Source organism: Asparagus officinalis, chromosome 2 (assembly GCF_001876935.1).
Source record: "Asparagus officinalis chromosome 2, Aspof.V1, whole genome shotgun sequence".
Lineage (NCBI taxonomy): Eukaryota > Viridiplantae > Streptophyta > Magnoliopsida > Asparagales > Asparagaceae > Asparagus > Asparagus officinalis.
This window is the reverse complement of record NC_033795.1, coordinates 82,625,167-82,647,882: the sequence shown is the minus strand read 5'-3', so window position 1 is coordinate 82,647,882 and position 22,716 is coordinate 82,625,167. Positions and strand designations below refer to the sequence as shown.

Here is a 22,716-nt window from a genome sequence, read left to right as displayed (position 1 = left end):
TTTAAATTTTATTTATATTCTTCTTTTTTTTCTTCTATTGGGATAACTAGTCTAGAATTAAACCCAGTTCTATGAAAGTCATATTGAAATCTCTCAGCTATCCAGATTATCGGTGCATCAAAGTTTTGGTCAAATCAGTCTTTCTTAGGGTGGGAGGACTTTAAATTTTATTTATATTCTTCTTTTTTTTCTTCTATTGGGATAACTAGTCTAGAATTAAACCCAGTTCTATGAAAGTCATATTGAAATCTCTCAGCTATCCAGATTATCGGTGCATCAAAGTTTTGGTCAAATCAGTCTTTCTTAGGGTGGGAGGACCCAGTACGATGAGAGTCATATTGAAATCTCTCAACGGCCGGTGCATCAAAGTTTTGGTCAAATCATCTTTCTTAGGGGGGTGTGTGGCGGGGGGTAGGGGAAATCTATTATCATCCTCATTGTATTCCCCTCTAATGTGATTTTATTTATATTCTCTTACTTGCATTTGGGCAACTCATAATCTGACCCAAACCCGACCCGTTAAAAACCCATTAACCTCCTCCTCTCTCCTCTCTCTACAGCTCCGCCAGAAAATGCGGCGCTTCTCCTCTTGCTACCTCCGACCATCTCATTTCCCTCCAAAATCCAATCTTTCGCCAAAACCTCACCAACCCAATTTAATCCCCATCGACCCAATTCAAATCTCAGCAATCCTCTCCGAAAAAGACTCCTTTTCAGCTCTAAACAGAGAGCTCAAGCCCAAGTTACCCCACTCCAATCCTCAATCTGTAGTCACCGTCATCCAAAACCAAGATAACCCAATTCACTCCCTCAAGTTTTACATCTGGGTTTCAAATTTCAGTCAAAAAATCTCAAGGGATCCATCAGTTTGTAGAGTTTTATCTAATGTGTTGTGTCGAAAAGGCCCGGTTTTGCTCTCTGTTGAGCTTTTGAAGGAAGTTAAAGGTAGCGGGATTCGATTTACAGAGGAAAGTTTATGCATTTTGATTGGGAGTTGGGGCAGATTGGGGCTTGCTAAGTATGTTAACGAGGTGTTCGTGAAAATGTCTGTGTTGGGCTTGAGGCCGAGCACTCGGATTTACAATGCGGTTATCGATGCTTTGGTGAGAGCGAATTCGCTCGATTTGGCTTACTTTAAGTTTCAGCAGATGGGTTCGGACAATTGTACACCAGATAGGTTCACTTACAATACTTTGATCCATGGAGTTTGTAAGTTGGGTATTGTTGATGAAGCGATGCGGTTGCTGAAGCAAATGGAAGCCTTTGGGTGTTCTCCTAATGTGTTTACTTACACAATGTTGGTTGATGGATTTTGCAACACAAAGAAGGTGGAGGAGGGTGTTAAGGTTTTAGAGATGATGACGAAAAAGAATGTGTCTCCCAGTGAAGCCACATTTAGGTCTTTGATTCATGGTGCATTTCGGTCGTTGGAGCTTAAAAAAGCTTATGAGATAGTGTGTGGTGTTTTAGAACGGGAATCAATGGTTCAAGAGAATGCTTATAGTACTTTTTTGTATTGCCTTTCGAAGAACAACATGGCGATACAGGTGAAAGATTTTATGAATAAGACAAGCAAAAGGGGTTATTTACCAGATCCTTCGACTATTGGCTTTGTCATGGCTTGTCTTGTGAAGGGTTTGAGACTTAGTGAAGCTTGTGAGTTGTTTGATGATTTTGTTAGGAGAGGTGGGAAGCCTGGATTTAGTACATATCTTACAATGATCAAGTCATTGCTTAAAGAAGGAAAGGCTGCAGAGGCACATCGATGTCTCCAGAAGATGATAATCAATGGACTTATTTGCAGTGTTGTATCTTATAACATGTTGATTGATTGCTTTGTTAAAGCTGAAATGATGGAGAAGGCAATGGAAATATTGAAAGATATGATCAAGAAGGGCTTTCCCCCAAATATTGTCACTTATAATACTCTAATATCAGGTCATTCTAAAGTTGGGGATGTGAATTTGGCAAGGGATGTTTTAAAAATGCTATTGGAGCATGGTTTTAAGCCGGATGTTGTTACCTTTAGCTCTCTAATAGATGGCCTTTGCCGAGTCCATCAGATAAATGATGCTTTTGGTTGTTTCAATGAGATGATTGAATGGGGCATTTCTCCAAATGCTATTACATATAATATACTGATTCGTTCTCTTGGCTCTATTGGAGATGTTCAGAGGGCTATGAAGCTATTTCAAAAGATGAAGGCAGAAGGAATTAAGCCGGATGTTTTTTCTTTCAATGCTCTCATTGTGAGCTTGTGCAAGATGAACAAGATTGAGAGAGCACGAAACCTTTTTGATTCAATGTTGAGATTTGGGGTAATTCCAGATATTTATACCTACAATGCTTTTATAAAGGCTTTATGTGATGCTAGAAGAACTGAAGAAGCCAAAGAAGTTGTACTAGTCATGGAAACCAATGGGTGTTGTCCAAATTCATACTCATATGGATCAATTATCGATGCACTTTCCTCTACGGGTCGTCTTGGAGAGGTCCTAGATGCAGTTACTGACTGTGAAAGGAGGGGAGTTCATATTAACAATGCTTCAGATTTGATGACTAATTATAGAATTGGTGATAGTGTTGTTAACTCTTAATCTTTTATACTCTGTCAAAGAGAAGTGATTGACATTTTGACCATCCACAATGTGAAGACTTGTGCCTGCGATTACCAAGTGATTTGTTGAGAGTTGATCAAATTTCTATTTATCAGTGGCAGCTGTATATACCGAATTACATTGTTCTATATACACAGTGGTTCTGAAGAGATGGGAGTTTAATGAAAAATTTACTGGGTTATAGTTAAGGGAAACATGGCGTATCCACAGCCTGAGTGACAGCAGCAGCAGTCACCAATATACAGCAGCAGTGGCAATGGGGAGTTGCCTTAAGTGACTGCCAGCAGCAGGACTCTAGCTATACAGTGAACTCCTACCTCTCCTTCTCAATTGATCCTCCCATAACCCTAAAAAGTCTAACTCCACTTCCCAATGCCGTGGAAAACACAATTACTCACAGTTGTGGCCTTTCTTCGCTGTGGGTGTTGTGTTCGCCCCGGATCCTTTCGGGTCAAGACCCGAATCCGCTCCAATCATGTTTCAGTTGCGAAGGTCACCCGTCTTCTTTGTTTTGCTACCTGTTGGGGTCCTGCTCTTTGGTCACTCTCTTTGGTAGTATCATCATGTTCAAGCAAGAATCTTGGGTTAATTTTGCTGATTTTGAGGTAGGAAGTCGAAAAACTTTGACTCAAATGTTTTTAGCTTAAGCATATATTTGCATGAAACCTCTTTGTCGTCTGTAAAATTCTGTTTTTTCGGTTAATTTTGAGGTAGAAAGTGGAAAATTAGAAGTTAATATTTGTATAAATTGAAAATACAGAATTGCACAGACACTTTGTCAGTTGCAAGATTTTATCTTTTTTGTTAATATTGAGGTTGAAAGTTTGAATTAATGTTCGGAACAAATTGAAGCCTAGAACCTTAAGCTAAGTGCTATCAATAAATCTGATTTTATTTTATTTATTTCTGGAAAAACAAGAAAATTTGGAGGAATTTCTGAGGTGTGTGGGATTAAATGAAAGACTGATTTTGGTAAATTTATGTTCAAAGACTTGAAGAGCTGGAATTTCTCTTTTGTTCTTACCCCTGTCATTTAATTAATTTTGGATCTTTTCTCAAATTAATTTGAGTCAGCTTTGTTATTCATTAGTTTGGAAATTTTCCTAAATAGCTTCAATTAAATATCTAAACTAAATGTATATTGCGATAGATTTGGTTTCTACTTGTGTTTGTGAAAATAAAAGTTTCTAAGAATTTTCTGGGACGTGATTGATTAAATTCAGACTAGTTTTGCTTAATTTTTATTCAAGTACTTCAGAAGGGCTGGAACTACTCTTTTGGTCACAAACCTGTTATTGCATTAATTTAGAATTTTTTTTCAAACTAATTTGAGTTTGTTTTCTTCGCTGCATTAATTTGGAAAGTTTCCTAAATACTTTCCAGCCTATATACATTCAAGTAAATTTATGATTTTACCTGCATGAAAAACTTACAAGCAAATTTTTGATAGACTTTTGAAGGAATTTGCTGGGGCATATCTCTGGGAATTTGCAAAGCAAGATGTTTCCAGCATACTTCATGGTGGTATCAGTGTCCGCAGCAACATCAGTTGCAGCATTTGGATACCTTCATTTATGGACAACCGCACCATTCGTTGAGAAGTATATGTTGGGGTTTCTTTTATCGGCACTTGGATTCTTTCTCTCCAATCTTATAGTGTTCACTCCCATGACCATTGAGGTAATTTTCTTGAATTGTATATCTATTTCTCTGTAGATGTGCGTTTCATAGTTGGAAATATATCATGTAGTTGCTGAATGTAATAAGATAGGATTCGGATCCTCATCGCTAATATTTAAGAAGCAGTTGAGAGACAACTACTTAGAATACAACCATTGATTGTTTAATTAATGATTGTAATTCGTCGTCTTGAATGCAAAACAGGAATAAGTGAAATTCATGAGGACATGGTAAGTGTTATATTTGGAAGAGTCACAATTGTCTACGACCATTTATTCAATGATCAACGGTTTGAATGGAAAGTAGTGGTCTCTCCACTATTGTTTGATAGTGGAGAGGATCCAAATCCAATAAGATAATGGTGAGACTAAGTTTTGCTGCTTGTTTCAAAGTGGGTTTTGACTACTTTTTTCAAGCTTCTACTACTACTTCCCCATATGACAATTGAGATTATGCTCTGCTTAGTGAATCTTCTGTTTATTCCAACTTTGAAATTGGCTATCTTGACATGTAAATTATATGGATTTAATTGTGAAGTCACATTTAATGATAGGGTTTAGTTGCAAGGTAGCATATATTGTCCAGATACTTATAATCAGTTTAAGGATTAGCTAGTTCTGTATATAGGCATTGCTTTAGAAACATGTTCTGTTAGTATCTCACAGGCTTCCAAATTTATTCTAGCACAAATTATATAAGCCTGTCAAGCTCGATAACTCCTACAATTACTTGTTATCATCTTCACGGTGTTGTAGTGTTGTAAAGAAGTCAACTTTCTGTTAGGCCCCTTGCAATACTTGTTTAGAACATTCAGCTCTTTGGCTAGTTCTTATTGTGAGAGAGATCCGACATCTTTGTTTCCGATCAATGTAATCTTAGTATATATGAAAGAACTCCTCAAATAAAAGAACGCACAATAAAAAGAAACAGAACTACATACTTTTCTTCAAAGGATGGCTTGAAATTATTGAGTAGCAGTGTTGTGTTTAGTATTTATAATTTCTGTTTAACTTTTCCCGAATTTCGTAGTAGACTTGAAATATCAAGTGGAGTAGCTACTCGAGCCATGCAAATATCATAGTGATCAGGATTTTATCTTAAAAAACAACTTGTCGTGTATACTGTTGCTTAGCAAAAGTAATTCAAGAACCAAATTTCGGTTAGACAGTGAAGCAACTAAGACCTAGGAAACACAATGCTTTCAAGCAAATCCACCTTATGACAATTTCCTTTTTTGGGTAAAACTGTGTAATAGTATCCTCTGTATTTAGTGAAAATTAAACTAGCTTTTCAGTATGATGCCTTGAAATTTATATTGATCTGAGTATATTCTACCCTGTAAGTGCATGATCAATATCACCTCATTATTAATGAATATGAAAACAATTTTTTCTATAAGCAACTTGTGTCAACTCATTCAAGTAACAAATTGCTCTTTTCCTTTCTTCTAAATATTCATTTTGTTTAACCAATTGATCGACTTCCTAACTTTATTTCCTGAAGTATGGTGTAATCACACGGGTGACAGTGGAGCAAATCCACATGTGTAACTACTGTTTGTATCTACACAGGTAACCCTGAGGAAGATGTAAACAGACTCTAGGGTCACCAGTGTAAGACTGTAAGTACAATCACTAAGCTCAAGGTTAGTCGTGTAGATACGCAAGCTCATACGGTCACCAATCACCCTACCTCAGGGTATCTGAATGTTATTAATCTTACTTGTATTCCTTAACAAAAACAGATGGTGAAGAAGAGGCACAAGGTTGAGAGAGAGCTGAGCATCAGCGAGAAAGTTGGATGGAGGTAGTCAGAGCAGACCCAAGACTTAAAACAGTGAACAACAAGTTCAGGATGATCCATACTCTCTCCTCGTGCGCCAATATACTGTCAGTTGCTAGTCATGCTGTGCATTCTTGGTGTCTTGTTCGAAAGATTAACCTGTGGGATGTGGATTTTCTGTTTGGTTAATTGCGGATTGACCCCTCGATTATAGCCCAGAGGCGGATAGACTCTACATAGTTCTATTGGTGCGGATAGACCCCTGTGCTATTTACCCAAGTGCGGATAGACCTCCTAAGTGAACTTTAAGATTCAAAAAAGTTCACTCGAGTGGTCTATCCGCACAAATGCAAATTGAACTAGAGAAGGTCTAGTTGCAATTTGGCGATAGGACAGGGGGTTTATTTGGAGTTAAACCCTTCTATGTTTACAGTTGTTGGGATAGTTATTTCCCTTCGATTCTATCTTATGCTTTGTATTAGATGGTCATCTTCATCATATATATATTGATGCATGTATGCTTTCTAGATGGAAATAGCTCATGAGCCTTCTTATTATGATTCTTGGATCCGTAAGCAACAAGACATTTGTAGTTTTAGAAGTGGGATTGAGGATTTGTTGAAATAATAAAAATGGATGAAGTTAGTTGAATGTATCTTTATGATTTCTGATGATTTTCTCCTTGGGTGGAAATTAGGAAATGTGGCTGGTTCATATTTATGTTCAATATGTAATGATTTTTCATAGGTGGAGATTGGAGTCTGCTCTTGAGACGGCGAGATGAAACACAAGATAACTCTAAATTTGAGATGTTACATAATCTCAAATTTAACTTAGATTCTCAACTTCACAAATTAATGTTTATATGACAATAGTTTATACAGGGTTAGGCTAATTGCACTTAGGTACCCTATAACTTCCTCATATGTTACACTTCCATACTCTCACTTGCTTTTGGCTTCACTTATATACCCTGGAATTTTTCAAACCTTTCAGTTATATATCCTCACTTGTTTTCCCCTAAGGTTTTCTAAAACTCGCACTTAAATACCATGAAGTTGTTTAAAAATGGCATTTAAATATCCTACCTTTTTTAAAACTTGCACTTAAATATCCTATATTTTTTAAAACTTGCACTTAAATACCTCGAGCCTGTGAGAACGAGGGTATGTAGATGCAAGTTTTAAAAACTATAGGACATTTAAGTGCACATTTTAAAATTTTAAGGTATATAGATGCTGTAAAAACAAGTGAAGGTATATAAGTATAAGTTTTAAAAACTTTAGAGAGCAATAGTGCAAAAAAAATAAGTGAGGGTATGTAAGTGCTAAGTATTGAAAACTATAGGATCCACTTTTCCAAATATAAATGGGCATATTTACAAAAATCCCCACCTGCTTCTTTTATTACTCACCTAACCTTTTTATTCCTACTACGGTACTACCACAATCTTTATACACTCAAATCTCTCTCTTTGCTCCTCAATTTCTTTGAAACCCTAACAAACCCTAACCCTAATTCTGCCTCCCGATGGCGTGGGCCACCCGATTCTTGACAGCCGTCGCCTTCTTTGCCGTCGGCGTCGTCTTCGCTCCGGATCTTTTCGGGTCTGGACCCGAATCCGCACCGATCGTCGTTTCGATTGCGAAGCTCGCTCATCTTCTTTGCTTTGCTACTGCTTGGGGCGCTGCTCTTTGGGTCACCTTCATCGGCGGCATCATAATGTTCAAGTAAAAGTTTGAGCTTTTGCATGAAACCCCTCAACAGTTTGTTATTTTTGTTTTTCTTCCCCTGATTTTGAGGTAGAAAGTTGAAATCTTGACTCTGTGTTTTTAGCTAATTATATGTTTGGATGAAACCTCTTTGTCGTTTGTAAATTTTGCTTCTTGCTAATTATGAGGAGGAAATTGAAATTTGGAGCTTAATCTTTTGAACAATTGAAATTTGTCCCTAGAACCCATGTGGTGTTTTTGCTTAAAATACCTTTTGGGTAATTTTAAGGTAGAAAGTTGAAATTTTGAAAGGTAAAACTTTTAACTAAAAGTGTTATCCATAAATTTTGGTTTATTTTTATTTATGTTGGAGGAAAATGAAATTTTCGTGGAATTTTCTGAGTAATGTGATGGATTAAATGCGGACTAATTTTGAGAAATTTATGTTTAAGGATGTCAAGGTCTGGAATTGCTCTTTAGTTTTGAACATGTTAGTTAATTAATTTAGGATTTTTTTTCTGAAATTAATTTGAGTTACTATTGTTGACTTCATTTATTTGGAAAGTTTCCTGTATATGTTCCATAAAAAACCTACTCTTTTAGCTAGGTATATATTGCGCTAGACCTGATAGAACCTTACAAGGAACTTTTTTTTTGTCATTCTGAAGGAATTTGCCGAGGCATATGTTTGGAAATTTGCAAAGCAAGATGTTTCCAGCATATTTTATGGTGGTATCAGTGTCTGCAGCGACATCAGTTGCGGCATTTGCTTACCTTCATCCATGGAAATCGGCATCATCAGTTGAGATGTATCAGTTGGGATTTCTTTTATCTGCACTTGGATTTAACCTTTCCAATCTTCTGGTGTTCACTCCCATGACTATTGAGGTAAAATTTCCTCAATTTTCTATTTATTTCTCTCCATACAAGAAATATCACGCAATGGGATTGATGGCAAAACTAAGGTTTATTGCCTGTTTCAAAGTGGATTTGGATTGTTTTTCTCATGCATACTGTTAAATGCCTTCCACTCCTATTTTCCTGTATCGCACTGTTATAATAGCTTCTAATTTTGCTATCTTGCAATTTTATTTTATGGATTAATTTGAAGTAGTGCATAATGGTGAGCTTTTAGTTGCAAGGTGATATCTGTTGTTTGGAAGCAATATGTTGTGTTTCAGTGATCGTAGGATGGTGAGAGTGTGTTTTGCATACTTGCTAGAGTGTGGTAGGACTAACTTTGATGAAAGAGGTACTGGTATTATACATTTTGCTGGTTATATCCTTCTGTTGATATACCCACATTCAATGTTTTAAAAAGCTCCCACCTTTCTCGCCTTGGCTCATTCCTAGGCCTAGGCAGTACCTAAGCTGCCCGCCTAGATCTTTGGGGTGCCTGGGGGATTAGAGACCTCTTATGCAAACTGCATTGCTTAGATCTTGGTCAAGATTTTCTTGCTACCTCTACCTCCTCTAACCTCCTACAAACTCCCTCGGCCTCCTCCACTTACTTCGAACACCTCCAACTCCTTAGACCTTCATGTAAACGTCCTCTGCCACCACTTAAAAACAAGTAATCCTCCTAGGCCTAGCGTCTACGTGCCAATTTGGCGCTTAGCAGTGCCTAACGCTTCCGATAACATTGATTGTAATTAAAAAAAACAAGAAATTAGGAAAAAACTTAGGCCTCGCCTAGGCTCTACTTGCCAGGTCCGACGCCTAGGCCGCCTAGCGCTTGATGTAACCTTGCCCACATAGTTCTATCAAAGCTTTATCTACAGTCTTTAGTCAGCTTCATGAATCTTTTTCTTCACTTAATATTCTATGTAGCATCTGCTCGCCTCATTTAGTTAGCACCTAAGTTGCATGGGTACAGGTATGGGACACGACAAATTTGTAAAAGGTAGCATACTGGTACTTTGCTATATGTGTGTGTATTTATATGTAATTAAATATTTATGTGTATTAAAATTAATAATTTATATAGGATCAACGTATAAGAAATAGATGTGAATTGTAGGAACATGTCCAAGAAGTGTATGAGTGGGTGTTTTAAATTAAGCATGTCTAATATAAATGGGTATACACCTGAATAAACATATGCATATATTCAAGAAGCGTCGAAGAAGTTTCAATACGTGTATGTGTCAGGTACGGCTATGGGTGTCTCGATAGAAGTACCCAGGTAAGATAGGTTAGCACTATTTTTTTGTGTTGTAAGATAATTTAGCTCGTGGTCTTCTTCTCATAAGCTAGATCTTCCACTTACCTTTAGATAGAAAGACGCGTCTTTTCTCATAGTTGCCTCATCTAGGAAACCAAAAAATTCTTAGAGTCAGACCTTATGATAAAAGTCTTCCGTTACAGTCATTACAGAAGATATTATTTAGAAATTCCTTGTATGACTGTAATAACTACATTACTTTTTTTATTTTCGAATCAATTCTTTCTGTAACTGTCACAGACTCAAAACTTTTTCTTCTCTGAACTCTTCTCTTTGGTTTTGATTTCTAATTTTGTTGTTGTTTTGCAACAGCAAAGCATATTGTTAACTTGCAAAGCGATATTTTAATTAATTATTGACCGGGCCACTCGGGATTGTAGCATGTTCGTGTAATTGTGTTGGCAAGGAAGAATTTTGATTCTTATTCCAAAGGAGGATAGATTGGTTTTATCGGGGAAAAAATAGCCATTTTATGATTATTTTCTTGGGGCCCTTACCTTCTGTATAATAATTCGAGATTGCTGAAAATTTTGCTTTAAGTAGAAGGGCAAAGTTATTTAATACATGTATTACTTTAGAAAAAAATTCTATTACCATTGGCGGACTGCAAACTTTATTCTCACTCTAATGTCAGTAACAAGGTATCTGAGGATTCTGGAGCTCTTAACCTCGTCAGGCTGTATAACTACAGGGTTATGATTTCTCACCGTCATCCTTGTGATGTTCTAATCAATAAATATTAGGTCCTTTCTTTGACAAGTGACTTACTTTTGTTAGTACTTTAATCTAGCTGTTCTTTTAAATATATGGTGGCATCATTGGTAGTAATCATTCTTGTAAAATTACTATGAATATTCATCCCTTTGACTTGTTCCTGACTGTGAAAATATCTGGCATTTTTGGTTTTCTTCGATGCTAATGATTGTTTGATGCACATGACAAATGCCACAATTAGAATAATGCATGATAGGAGAGCAACAAAATACATTTTGTTTCTTCTATGTCTGGCATGATAAGTTGATTACTGGTTCTGATTTGAGTCTTAGTTTTTCATCTCATTATTATTATTACTATTTTGGAATCAAGATAAAGTTGAGATATCAAGTGGAGTGACTAATTGAGCCATCCAAGTAAATCAGTTTCATCATGAAAAATTACCTTTTCAAGCAGAATTTCTCTTAATAATGGTAGTGGAAGAAGCAAATTTCAGTAGTACAGTGAAACAGTTAAGAAGCACCATGGCTTCAAGCAAACGCAACTTATAAAAAATTTGTTGTTACTTGATGAAACAGTGTTGTATTGTCCATTAATTAGTGAATTGAAAAAGCTCGTTTAAGTTTGGTTCATGGATATTATATTGAGCTCAGTATACTCTGCCTATAAGTAAACAATCAAAATCGCATACTCTTATTAGTGTATGAAAACTTGTTTTGTTATAAGCAGATTGTTTCAAGCTATTGAGGGAAAAACCTGCTCTGTTCCTTAGTTTGAGATCTTTATTCTTTACTTCCTTTTGTATAATTCATTGATAATACAAGGATCAACTTCTGAAGTTGCATGAAGTTTGTGTAGTAGAAGCTCATCCGATATCTGTTACAGTGCTTGATCTGTGCCTGATACCTGTTTTCCTTAACAAACAGATGATGAAGAAGAGGCACAAAGTTGAGAGAGAGCTGAACATAGGCGAGGAAGTCGGATGGTCAAAAAACATGGAAGTGGCGAAAGCAAACCCAAAACTTAAAGCAATGAACAAGAAATTTGGAATGATCCATGGCCTGTCATCGCTCGCCAACATCCTGTCCTTCGGGAGCCTCGCCATGCATTCTTGGTACTTGGCTGGAAAGATCAACCTGTGAACATTTGCGTAATAATTGTTTGTCCTTCATTTACTAAATGTTGTACTTCGTAATGGATGGTTGTATTCCTCATATATTGATACGTGCTTCCTAGACGGAAGCAACTCTTGAAACTTTATCGTGACTCTTGTATCCGAAAGCAAGAAGAAATTGTTGTTTTACAAGGATGTGGGATTGAGATTGCGAGATATCGGTTGATGTAGAATCAGTAAAAATGGCTGGAAATAGGGGAAGGCTATGTCTTTACGATGATCTGATGAACTGTCTTTACGATGATCAGTAAAAATGGCTGGAAAATGGCCGGTTCATTGTTTATGTGCAACATCAAATAACCTTCTCTTGATACGTTGTGATTGGAGTAGTTCTATTTTTATTTTGAACTAGTTTCTCATGTACGAAAATTTGAGGTGTTTGCATAATGGGAAACTAACACGAGACAAGTTGATTTTTGAAGGGTTCTCTAGAGGGTATTGTAGTAATTCACAAATATCTTCTTATTTACTAAAGAATAAATTAGAACTCAATAGCAAAGGGGATGTAGCTCAGATGGTAGAGCGCTCGCTTAGCATGCGAGAGGTACGGGGATCGATACCCCGCATCTCCACTGATTTTATTTTTATTTTGCACTTTTTCCCTATTCCTTAAATGCAAATTGCAAATTCTAATGGACCTCTCTGCAAGTTTCCTCTGCAAGCCGACCCCACCCCCTCCATCTCCTTCCGTCTTCTATTTCCCCCAATTTTAAATCTCTTCGGAACTGTAATTTCTAGGGTTTTGAGAGGGACGTAGAAATCAAGACATCGAGATGCACAATTCGTCATCCGCGGCTGCAAACCCTCCTCCTCCGTCGTCGTCGAAGCCCTCCTCCGACGCCTCTCTCAAGCGCAAGCGCGGGATGTTCCAGAAAGATCGTAAGCTAATTGCATCTTCAAGTTTTGACCTTTTCTTCGATTTCTGTATTTGAGTGTGAAAAAGTTTCGACCTTGAACTGGAAGAGGTACTAAAGATTGGATTTTTTTTGTTACCGTTGATTTTTGTTCAGTGCAGCACATGATGTATGGATTCGGCGATGATCCCAATGTAAGAATTTACATCAATTACATGTAAATTTGGAAATTTGAAATGTTGTCCATCCATAATGCACAAAGCAACTTTCAATTTAGGCCCCATCCTTTCTCTTGGGGGGGACAAAAAAATGCACAAAAGTATCTTGAGAAAAAAAATAATCAAAGAGCTTGAGTTTGTCCTTTGCCTTGCTGTATTTCTATTAGAATTGAAGGATGATGCATTTCTTTTATCTAACATGTTGCAAAATGTTGCATGTTGCTTCGCATCGTCTTATAAAGATTGGAAGTTTTTGTACATGTCTAGAAGTGTTGTTAACAGGCTGTTTAAATGCAACTCTCAATATGATACCTGAACATAAGTGGGTTGGGCTTCATTTACTGAGAAAGTGGAAATCTTTATTCGATCTTTTACGGCACGTTGGTTAACTTGTTGATTGTCAATTTGCAGCCACTTCCAGAAACTGTTGCATTGCTTGAAGATATTGTTGTGGAGTACGTCACTGATTTGGTAATTATGATTCCAAATTCTTGATTCCGTTTTAAGATTTTTGATGTCAGATTTAAGAATTCTTAATGCAATCCAACCAAAAATCTCTGCATGTTTTCAGGTGCATAAAGCCCAAGATATCGCAACAAAGAGGGGGAAGCTTTTGACTGAGGATTTTTTGTATCTAGTTCGTAAAGTAATGCAATGTTACTTTTCTCTTCTTATGAAATTATTTCATGTTTCTTTTTGTGAGGTCAAGTTTAGTTCTTTGACTTTATTTTTAGTTTCTCTTTGAATGAAACTTATATACAATAATTTTTCAAAACAGAACATGAGGTACTTTAAGCTTCATCTTAAGAAGATGAAGGATATTAAAAGCCAAGATCTAGAATGATATGCTCAATCAAATATATGGATAGAGCCATCTTATTATATGCTATTTTATATGAGCTATTTGCGGGATGAAAGAATCACCAGATGTACAGTTTTATGACCATTTCCCGATATCACGCATTTGTCTCTTAGGGATTACGGATCAGCACAGGATTGCATACAGTAAATCTTATTAAATGCTAGTTTATGTGAGCTGTTTTCGGGATGAAAGAATTAACATTTGAACATTTTATGACCATTTTCGCGATATCATGCGTTTGTCTGTTAGGAGTTACGGAGTGTGCATACGAATGCACACAGTTATGTTTAGTTTATCGATTCCTAGGTCAATGTAGTGAAGTAAAATAGGGGTGAAATGGATGTGTCACTTCCTTGTCTATGTAGCAAAGTAAAATTTTGATTATATTTATGAGGTGCCAAATTAAACTTTAAACAAAACCCTGAACTCTGCAAAAAGGCAGGAAGAAAGCAATATATTCCAGCTACTTGTCTTTGTCGCATGACAAAGTTTGCTGCATTGAACTACCATTTCAACCCTATTTATCACCAATCAATGCCCATCATCATAAGCAGTTTTAATGTTCGTTGTCCTTATTTTCTGACAGAATTCAATAGCGCATCAACGTGTTTGTGCAAAATAATATCTTTTCCTGTGCTGACAATAATATCCTTCTCGTCCTCTTCTAACCCAAAACCAGGATACTCCCAAACTCCATCGGTGCACTGAGCTTCTGTCCATGAACGAAGAGCTTAAGCAGGCGAGAAAGGCATTCGAAGTAGACGAAGAGAAGCTGGCAACTGGGGATTGAATTGAGTCTCAACAACTATTCCTTTCTTTCTTTCATTCTTTTCTCTTCTTATTTTTATTTATTTATTATTATCATTTTGGAGAGAAGGTCTGAGCCTGTGCTGTGTTGGCTTCGGCAACTATTTCTGGTTTCAAATATTGTTCTGAATTGCCACTTGTACGTATCAGACACCAATTTTAACTGTATGTGCTCACTTTAATTCATGTTGGCAATTTTTCTTAAAATAATTTTAGAACAAGAGAATGTTGTTCAGATATGGGTAGATGTTACTGGACATTAAACAACCAGTAACTAAAGAGGAGGTTTTGAGCTTCAAATAGATTTGAAAACATTCTAGTAAGAAGAAATAACAACTGAATGCACTGATGCGGAGTGCTAAAGATTAGCACAAATGTATTTATGTAGTCAGATACCAAAACTTTAGGGTAATGCCTTTGTTATTGTTGTTACTTTGATTGCGACTTTGAATATTGTTTAACAAACAGGGCTGTATTCGATAAATCGCTCAAAACACCCTCTCCTCGGCGGACAAGATCAAGATCATGATCATGCCCTCCGAGAGAGTGAACGAGCAGATGGATGACGTCGAATACATTGAACACGATGCGTTAAAGATTATCGATGAGTACAGTTGTATGACTACTTGCTTTGGAGGGCACTGCATGCTAAGCTACTGGTCGATACAGGATCAGGAAGCGTGCAGCCGTTGCAGCTATGGAGGCAAAGAAATCTCTGACCTTCAGCAAAGTTTCAATGTACTGTCGAAGGGATGTGCTCGAGCTGGCTATCGGAAGGAAGCCAGTATTGGTTCCTGCCGCAACGATTTTGTCGCGATGGTATTTATCGACCGTGTGTTCCGACTTCCGAGAGTTGAGGAAGTGGGGAAATGATACCACTGCTCGGTCAATGCCTGCTAACAAGACTTGTCAAGAAGGAGAGGACAATTTCACCAATCTTTGCCTCTTTTATATAATTTATGCTGCTCACAAATTTTGAGCTCGGGTGTTTGGTCTAGTGGTATGATTCTCGCTTCGGGTGCGAGAGGTCGCGAGTTCGATTCTCGCAACACCCCCTTATTTTCCATATATATAGGGACATCTAATCCGATCGAATATTTCATTTATTTTTTATTTTTTTTTGTCATGTCTTCTTCTGCCCTTCTTTTAGTTCCAAGTGAACGAATAAAGCACAAGCGTTACTAAAGAGTATTACAAACAATTAGATATGGAAATTACTAGATCCGAATTGGCTTACGCACGCATATGATATGAATTGAATGCGAATATGTTTCAATAAGGAAAAATTATATCCATCTCCACCAAAATTGAGTATGGGATCAAATTGATTAAGAGAAATGTGTATATCATTTGATACGTATGTTCTGCATATCTGAAAAGCTAAGATTAAATATCTACATCATCCGCTAACCTAGTGGCGAAAACAATTTCAATTGTACGATCAACATATATTAGGATTCAAATTCAAATATTTCATTTATATATTTACATAGACATTTGTACCCTGTTGGGTATAGATATTTAGTATCCATGTTCTTCCGTACTGAAACAATACACAGATATCTCCAAATATGGATTTTATTTTTTTTATTTTTTTGAGAAAAATGGGCTCAGTATTCATGTTCATTTAAAAACCCTTGCCAATCTAAACAAGAGAGAAGAGGCTGCACATGATGAAATTTGAGCAGAACGAGCAAACAGGAGGGAGAGTCATTAGTCCTGAAGTTAAAACTGTATCAGATACACACATGAAAGCTAGAACACTTGTTGAAAGTAAAATCAATAAAATTCTCTAATAACCCCTGCAAGAAATCAAAATTACCACTTCTATGTGTAATAATAATAAACTCTTGTTCATACAACTAAAGCTATACCTCGTCGCCAAAGAAGATGGCAGGAATATATATATATATATATCAGGGAATACATTAAAATACAACACCCTCAAATAAATTAGCCATTTGCGGAGTGCACCCCTGCTCTGTACACCTTCCAATTAATTGCCTGCCGAGAGAGAGAGAGAGATAAATAGAAAAGAAAACCCCTCAAGAAAGAATCTGCTTGATTTTCTTCTTCTGGTCTTCTGTTAATGACTTGGGGAATTGAACCTCGAATGTTACGTATAAATCTCCCTTCTTATTGCTCAAATGTAAAGGCATTCCTTCTCCTTTGTATTTTCTCACCTCTTTCGGTTTAGTGACTCCCTGTACGTGACAAAGATTCATCGGTTGATTTGGAGTTATGGTTGAGATTGATGAAGAATTGCCGTAAGATGAGCAGAAAGGAATTACTAACCTTTGTGCCAATTTCAACTGGATGCTCGTCTAGATGTTCGATGGTCTTTTCAAAACCTACCAGAGCTTGGACCTGAAAACAATTTAGATGTTCAAGATGTATGAAACTTAGTTCACCTTGTTATCATCCATAATGCAAAGCGTACAAGAAAAGTAGAACAAAAACAGAGACGTCGCTGATATCAGGCATCTGAAGTTAACGGAAGCTAGTTTAACTCATATTAGTATAGCTATAAGCAAGCACAAGAAAAAGTTGACTTTTAAGAGTAAAGTGATAATGATTTCTATGACGAACAGAAGTCAGATGTTGTCGGGAACCTGGGATTTTAATCCCCCTGACGGCGATAGAGACAAACCCAGAAGATAGAAACCAACTAAACACAAACGAATATTTCATCGAATACTTCTTAAATTTCTAAATGAATAAAACTATGAATTAAGCAATGGTAGTGTTGCCAAACAGATGACTTTCTCATTGTAGAAGACAGCAATATTGGCTCTGTCACCGTCTATCCAAGGTTTTAGCAGCAATCTGTACAAAAAGCTGCTAAATACTTGACGTGCGGTAAAATTATTGAACATCAGGGAATCTAGAGTACATCCCTGTCATGTAACTATATCATTGCTTTACATTAAGGTAAGAACAACCATTTGGTTTTCCTTTTTATTTCTTGAATAATTTGTGAGTCATGCCAAACCTCCTAAATATTGTCAATGCAAACAGGCTAAACCTCTACGACCCCTTAGGTAAAATTTGCAACTTTTCTCATGCTGAGCTAATTGCCAGCATGACTTAAGACCAGAATATAGCAAAACCAAACAATGAAATTTTCCATTTGGCCCACATACTACTTGGTTATTGTCATTACCAGCACATACAAAGGACAGTTAGTCAGGGTCGAAACCTCTCACTCCATCACTACTCGTTGCAATATATTGCCATCACAATTCATTCTAGATCGGAACAATTGATACAATCAAGAATAAAGAGCCAACACCCAAGAAGATTGGAATATACTTGCTGGTTTTACAGCTACAATGATGGGAATACAATCACTTGAACACTAAAATTTGAAAGGAAAAATCAGCTTGAAAAGAAGACATACCAATGAAATTGTTACAGTTGTGTGAAGATCATTTCCTTCCCTTCTGAAGAGATCATGTGGTGCTGTATGAATCCTAAACTGCTCACATAAATACATTTTTTTTCAGGGGAAAAGAAAGAAAGTCTGACGGTAAGAAAATAAAATATACTCTGATTTCACAAGAAGGAATCACCTTCAGGTCGCCAGGCTCACCATCAACTTTAGGCTCACCATCTTCATAAAATACTACCTCCTACAAAACATCATAAGATAACACAACCAGTTGAAAAGCTGACCATGCATTAAAAACAGTTAAGAAATCAAAAATGCACCTCTTAGGCTCAAAATAAAAACTAAGTTATTGTAATAAATCCCAAATAAAAAATACACCTCTTAGGCTCAAAATAAAAACTAGTTATGGTAATAAATCAGACAATTCTAGACATATACAGAGAAGTTCCATAACATTCTACATTTTAGACATGACCAAGAAAACAACAGAAAATATATAGAGATAATAATTTTATGATAGGTTCTGTACAAATGATTTTCAGGACTGGTGATCTTCCAATACAATTTCAAGAGGATACATTCACAGGCTCATAGAGAGCGACTTGTGTGTTCACATGGCTGCATGAGCATGCACCTAGTCCTCTGTATATGGAAGTCAAAGTAGCTGGCACTAAAATTGGTGTGACATGCCAATGAGGATACACGGGAGATGCAAGACATTGAAGATTAGATTTTAGGATTTAATTTCTTGTAAGGGTCTTATTTGATTTTAGTTGAGATGTTTTAGTTGGAATTGTTATTTAATTTTATATGTTAGTCAGGATAATTAGATAAGGTTTTTGTTATCTTTTTTAGTTAGGAGTATCAGTGTTCTAAAAAACGGCCTGGGCGGCCGCCTAGGCGCCCGCCTAGGCGGAGGCGGTGCTCAGGGCGTGCAGAAATGCCCTGAGCGGCCACGTCTAGGCGCTGGGAGCGCCTAGGCGGCCTAAGCGGGCCGCTTAAGCGGCCCGCCCTACAATTTCAAGCCCAAAATATTAAGTTGGGCGCTCCCAAAAACCCAAACCCAAAAAAAAGGCAAAACCCAATACCCAATACCCAAACTCAAAAGTAAAACCAACCCTAAATCTGTTTCACCCGACGCCGCCAGCAAAAAAAAAAAATCGACGATCGTCTTTAACCTCTGCCAAAACCCAAGCGCGTCTTCAACCTCGTCCTGGGAGATCGACGATCGTCTTCGAGCTTAACTTCCGAGCTCGTCGTTCTCACCTCCGACGTCCTGGACTTCCGAGCTCATCTTCGAGCTCATCGTTCTCACCTCCAACCGTCGACGTCTATCTTAGATCTCTGCCAAAACCTAAGCGCGTCTTCAACCTCGTCCTGGACTTCCGACCGAGCTCGTCTTCAACCTCGTCCTGGGAGATCGACGATCGTCTTCGAGCTTAACTTCCGAGCTCGTCGTTCTCACCTCCGACGTCTTGGACTTCTGAGCTCATCTTCGAGCTCATCGTTCTCACCTCCGACGTCTATCTCTTCACAGTAAGTCAGGTCTCCCTTAAGAGCTCGTCGTTTTCAGCTCCTTTATGTTGCCCGTAAAGATAAAGAAGCAATTACCCTCTGTATTTACTTAATAACTAGGTTCTAAATAATTACTGCTAACCTATCTTCTTCTCTTTTTTCCTTTTTTTAAGTTTGGTTTAGTTTTGTTCTTTGTTTTTTCTTTTTTACCCAAAAAAAAGGCAAAACCCAATACCCAATACCCAAACTCAAAAGTAAAACCAACCCTAAATCTGTTTCACCCGACGCCGCCAGCAAAAAAAAAAATCGACGATCGTCTTTAACCTCTGCCAAAACCCAAGCGCGTCTTCAACCTCGTCCTGGGAGATCGACGATCGTCTTCGAGCTTAACTTCCGAGCTCGTCGTTCTCACCTCCGACGTCCTGGACTTCCGAGCTCATCTTCGAGCTCATCGTTCTCACCTCCAACCGTCGACGTCTATCTTAGATCTCTGCCAAAACCCAAGCACGTCTTCAACCTCGTCCTGGACTTCCGACCGAGCTCGTCTTCAACCTCGTCCTGGGAGATCGACGATCGTCTTCGAGCTTAACTTCCGAGCTCGTCGTTCTCACCTCCGACGTCCTGCACTTCTGAGCTCATCGTTCTCACCTCCGACGTCTATCTCTTCACAGTAAGTCAGGTCTCCCTTAAGAGCTCGTCGTTTTCAGCTCCTTTATGTTGCCTGTAAAGATAAAGAAGCAATTACCCTCTGTATTTACTTAATAACTAGGTTCTAAATAATTACTGCTAACCTATCTTCTTCTCTTTTTTCCTTTTTTTAAGTTTGGTTTAGTTTTGTTCTTTGTTTTTTCTTTTTTTTCCCTTTTTTTGGTTGGCAGTTATGCTATCTGATTAGTTCTACAGTCTACTACATTAATGCAATATCGTTTTATTTAATCCCATCAGCAAATCTTACAAATCTAGGAATTTTGAGCTCCACCCCATTTGTCTTGTGCCCACTGGAAATGGTTCCCAATATTGCTCTTAATTTCTAGTGCATGTTTTGGTCCCTCAATTAGCTCACAAATTGAACTCTTGAAGCAAGAGGGAGAGAGAACATGAAAAAACCCCACTTGAGGAAGTAGGGGTTAAAACCTTTTTGTTTGGGTTCGGTTGTGCTCTTATTGGATTTGCAACTGTACATGCAATAATTGTTCAATGCCCCCTACTATACAACTGTACATGCAATAATTATGTATCTGTATTGAGTTTGAGTGCTGAAACTATAATATTCATGCTCTCAACATTTGGATTTGCAGCAATAACGAATGAAGTTGCAGTTTTTGACCTACAAAATAGAACAATAAGTCAATAATTAGTTGCAGTTTTTGAAGTTGCAGCAATAACGAATGAAATTGCAATTTTTGATTGACTATTATAGTTTGGAATGATAGCATATGTGTTGGTATTTTTGTATTTATGCAATGTTGATTGAGTATATATATACATATATCTTCAAGTATCACAATTAAAAAAAGAAAAAGAAAAAAACCGCCCAGAAACCGCTTAGGCGCCCGCCTAGGCGTCTAAGCGCTGGGCGCCAAGTCCGGCGCCTAGGAGCGCCCAACGTTTAATGTAACATTGAGGAGTATGTTTGATTTGGCTAAGATTTTGTTCTATAAATAATGATGTAATCCTTCCTTTTGAGGATGGGAAATTTGATATGAACAAAAGTTTGAATTAGAGAGATGGGAGTGAATCCTTCTAGGGGTGAAATCGTCGTTTCGAGTAGGCATGTGATGTGCTAGCTCTGAAGACAAATCAGGCTAGGTGTAGCGTGTGAAACAGGCGTAACCCCGAATTTATCTTTTCTTTCCTTTTATTTGTTGCTTGTTTTATTTCAATTCTACAGACTCCTAATTCAGATTCAGAAACAATCAAATTCAACCGAAATATAATCGATTCCGCACTAACGGACCACTCAGATTGCAACTGCATAAACAATGCTTAACAACCATGTCTAGAGCATGCATTCTAAACAATATGGCAAAGCAGTACCTTCGGCATGATTTATTAATTAAATTGCATCGTGCTTGTTAGCTTTCTCAAACAAAAGAAAAATGCACTGCATTGCATCATGCTTTCATATATGCTACAATGCCAAGCAGATGAGAGCAGGGATGTGATATAAGCAGAATGATTACAGAAAATCTAAGGGTGGGAGTGTGGGACTCATTTCTAGAAAAGAAGAGTATGTTTCCTAAGCCAAGAAACAACTCCAATAAGGAAGCACATCATCATTTAAGTCCACCAACAGAGACATTTTCATGAGAATGTTATCATAGACTTGCTGCACAAGTGGCAAGGAAGGAATAGTGATAGCCTAAAAGGCAATCACATTAAGCTGCTCAATGTCATCTACCGTAACAATATTACATGTAAAATTAACAAACTTGTGCCAAGATGTTTTACAGAGCCTAGGAAACCTAAAGTAACAAAGTAACATAGAAAACATTAACAGAAATATCAGTGACAAGCATTAAGAAACATAAAGCTAACCTATAAGGTATTCACGGATAGTATAAAATATTTAGAAATGTACCTGTCCATCTTTCATCCCCTTCTCAATATCAACGGTGACAAAATCTCCTTCTCGCACAAATTTTACATTTTGACACTCCTCACAAACCTGAAACAGAATAATATAACAATTAGAAATAACATCTCTCTTTCACCAAATGGGAGCTTGAATAAAAAAATGAAAGTTTCAAGTGACCAAACCCAAAACATGAAAGATTTGAAAGTTTCGTTACTTGCACCAGAGACCTAAATATTTTTTTCAAAGTAACAGAAACCAATATATATTGAAAATCTAAAAAAAAAATCACCTGTTCTGTCATCTGCTGAAACATTCCTGGAGCAATTTGTCTATGATAGACTTCATTTCTGCAGTTGCAGCGCCTCTTGCCAGGGGCAGGCTTAATAACATTCTTCTCCCTCCAGACCTGTTAGCAATGTCAAAAATGAAAATTAACGAAGAAAATATTAGCCATCATTAAGTAAGACCAAAAGTAAATAATGTCTCGCTGTGCTCCACCAAGCAGTTAACATTAATTATATAATGGGGTCTTTCTGAAATCAATCACCCAAACTATCACTACATTGAACTAGGTCCCCCTATTCAAC

General features: G+C 37.3%; 4 protein-coding genes, 2 non-coding genes and 1 pseudogene across 6 annotated transcripts in view; 6 read left to right on the top strand and 1 right to left on the bottom strand.

Annotated features, from left to right (window-relative positions):
• LOC109831876 (putative pentatricopeptide repeat-containing protein At3g16890, mitochondrial) lies at nt 505-4,206 on the top strand. Its single transcript, XM_020399341.1, has 2 exons — nt 505-3,223; nt 4,069-4,206. Exon 1 carries the CDS (start codon nt 573-575, stop codon nt 2,595-2,597), a length of 2,025 nt encoding a protein of 674 aa, XP_020254930.1. The 5' UTR covers nt 505-572; the 3' UTR covers nt 2,598-3,223; nt 4,069-4,206.
• On the top strand, nt 2,814-6,735 carry LOC109831428 (annotated as a pseudogene).
• Nucleotides 7,503-12,187, top strand: LOC109831877 (transmembrane protein 205-like). Its single transcript, XM_020399342.1, has 3 exons — nt 7,503-7,810; nt 8,461-8,680; nt 11,657-12,187. Exons 1-3 carry the CDS (start codon nt 7,611-7,613, stop codon nt 11,870-11,872), a joined length of 636 nt encoding a protein of 211 aa, XP_020254931.1. The 5' UTR covers nt 7,503-7,610; the 3' UTR covers nt 11,873-12,187.
• TRNAA-AGC lies at nt 12,404-12,476 on the top strand. The gene has a single exon. It is a non-coding gene; the product is annotated as a tRNA-Ala (tRNA).
• On the top strand, nt 12,594-14,831 carry LOC109831875 (transcription initiation factor TFIID subunit 13). The gene is made up of 5 exons (XM_020399340.1): nt 12,594-12,783; nt 12,915-12,952; nt 13,388-13,447; nt 13,548-13,622; nt 14,518-14,831. The coding sequence occupies exons 1-5, from the start codon at nt 12,678-12,680 to the stop codon at nt 14,626-14,628; spliced, it is 390 nt and encodes a 129-aa protein (XP_020254929.1). The 5' UTR covers nt 12,594-12,677; the 3' UTR covers nt 14,629-14,831.
• TRNAP-CGG lies at nt 15,629-15,700 on the top strand. Its single transcript has one exon. It is a non-coding gene; the product is annotated as a tRNA-Pro (tRNA).
• Nucleotides 16,434-22,716, bottom strand: part of LOC109831873 (dnaJ protein ERDJ3B-like) — a 9,816-nt gene continuing 3,533 nt past the window's right edge. Inside the window, exons 6-11 of the mRNA XM_020399339.1 lie at nt 22,419-22,535; nt 22,133-22,219; nt 18,218-18,277; nt 18,046-18,123; nt 16,941-17,012; nt 16,434-16,849 (exon numbers count right to left, since the gene is read on the bottom strand). Of these exons, the coding sequence (XP_020254928.1) occupies nt 16,691-16,849; nt 16,941-17,012; nt 18,046-18,123; nt 18,218-18,277; nt 22,133-22,219; nt 22,419-22,535 (573 nt within the window). The 3' untranslated portion in view covers nt 16,434-16,690. The remainder of the gene's footprint in view (nt 16,850-16,940; nt 17,013-18,045; nt 18,124-18,217; nt 18,278-22,132; nt 22,220-22,418; nt 22,536-22,716) is intronic.

Bases quoted from the DNA above. Each gene is read 5' to 3' on its own strand.
- LOC109831876 (XM_020399341.1), top strand. From the start codon at position 573: ATGCGGCGCTTCTCCTCTTGCTACCTCCGACCATCTCATTTCCCTCCA.
- LOC109831877 (XM_020399342.1), top strand. From the start codon at position 7,611: ATGGCGTGGGCCACCCGATTCTTGACAGCCGTCGCCTTCTTTGCCGTC. The intron at 7,811-8,460 runs GTAAAAGTTTGA...GTCATTCTGAAG, and splicing joins GGCGGCATCATAATGTTCAA to GAATTTGCCGAGGCATATGT. The intron at 8,681-11,656 runs GTAAAATTTCCT...CTTAACAAACAG, and splicing joins TCACTCCCATGACTATTGAG to ATGATGAAGAAGAGGCACAA.
- LOC109831875 (XM_020399340.1), top strand. From the start codon at position 12,678: ATGCACAATTCGTCATCCGCGGCTGCAAACCCTCCTCCTCCGTCGTCG. The intron at 12,784-12,914 runs GTAAGCTAATTG...ATTTTTGTTCAG, and splicing joins CGGGATGTTCCAGAAAGATC to TGCAGCACATGATGTATGGA. The intron at 13,448-13,547 runs GTAATTATGATT...GCATGTTTTCAG, and splicing joins TGGAGTACGTCACTGATTTG to GTGCATAAAGCCCAAGATAT.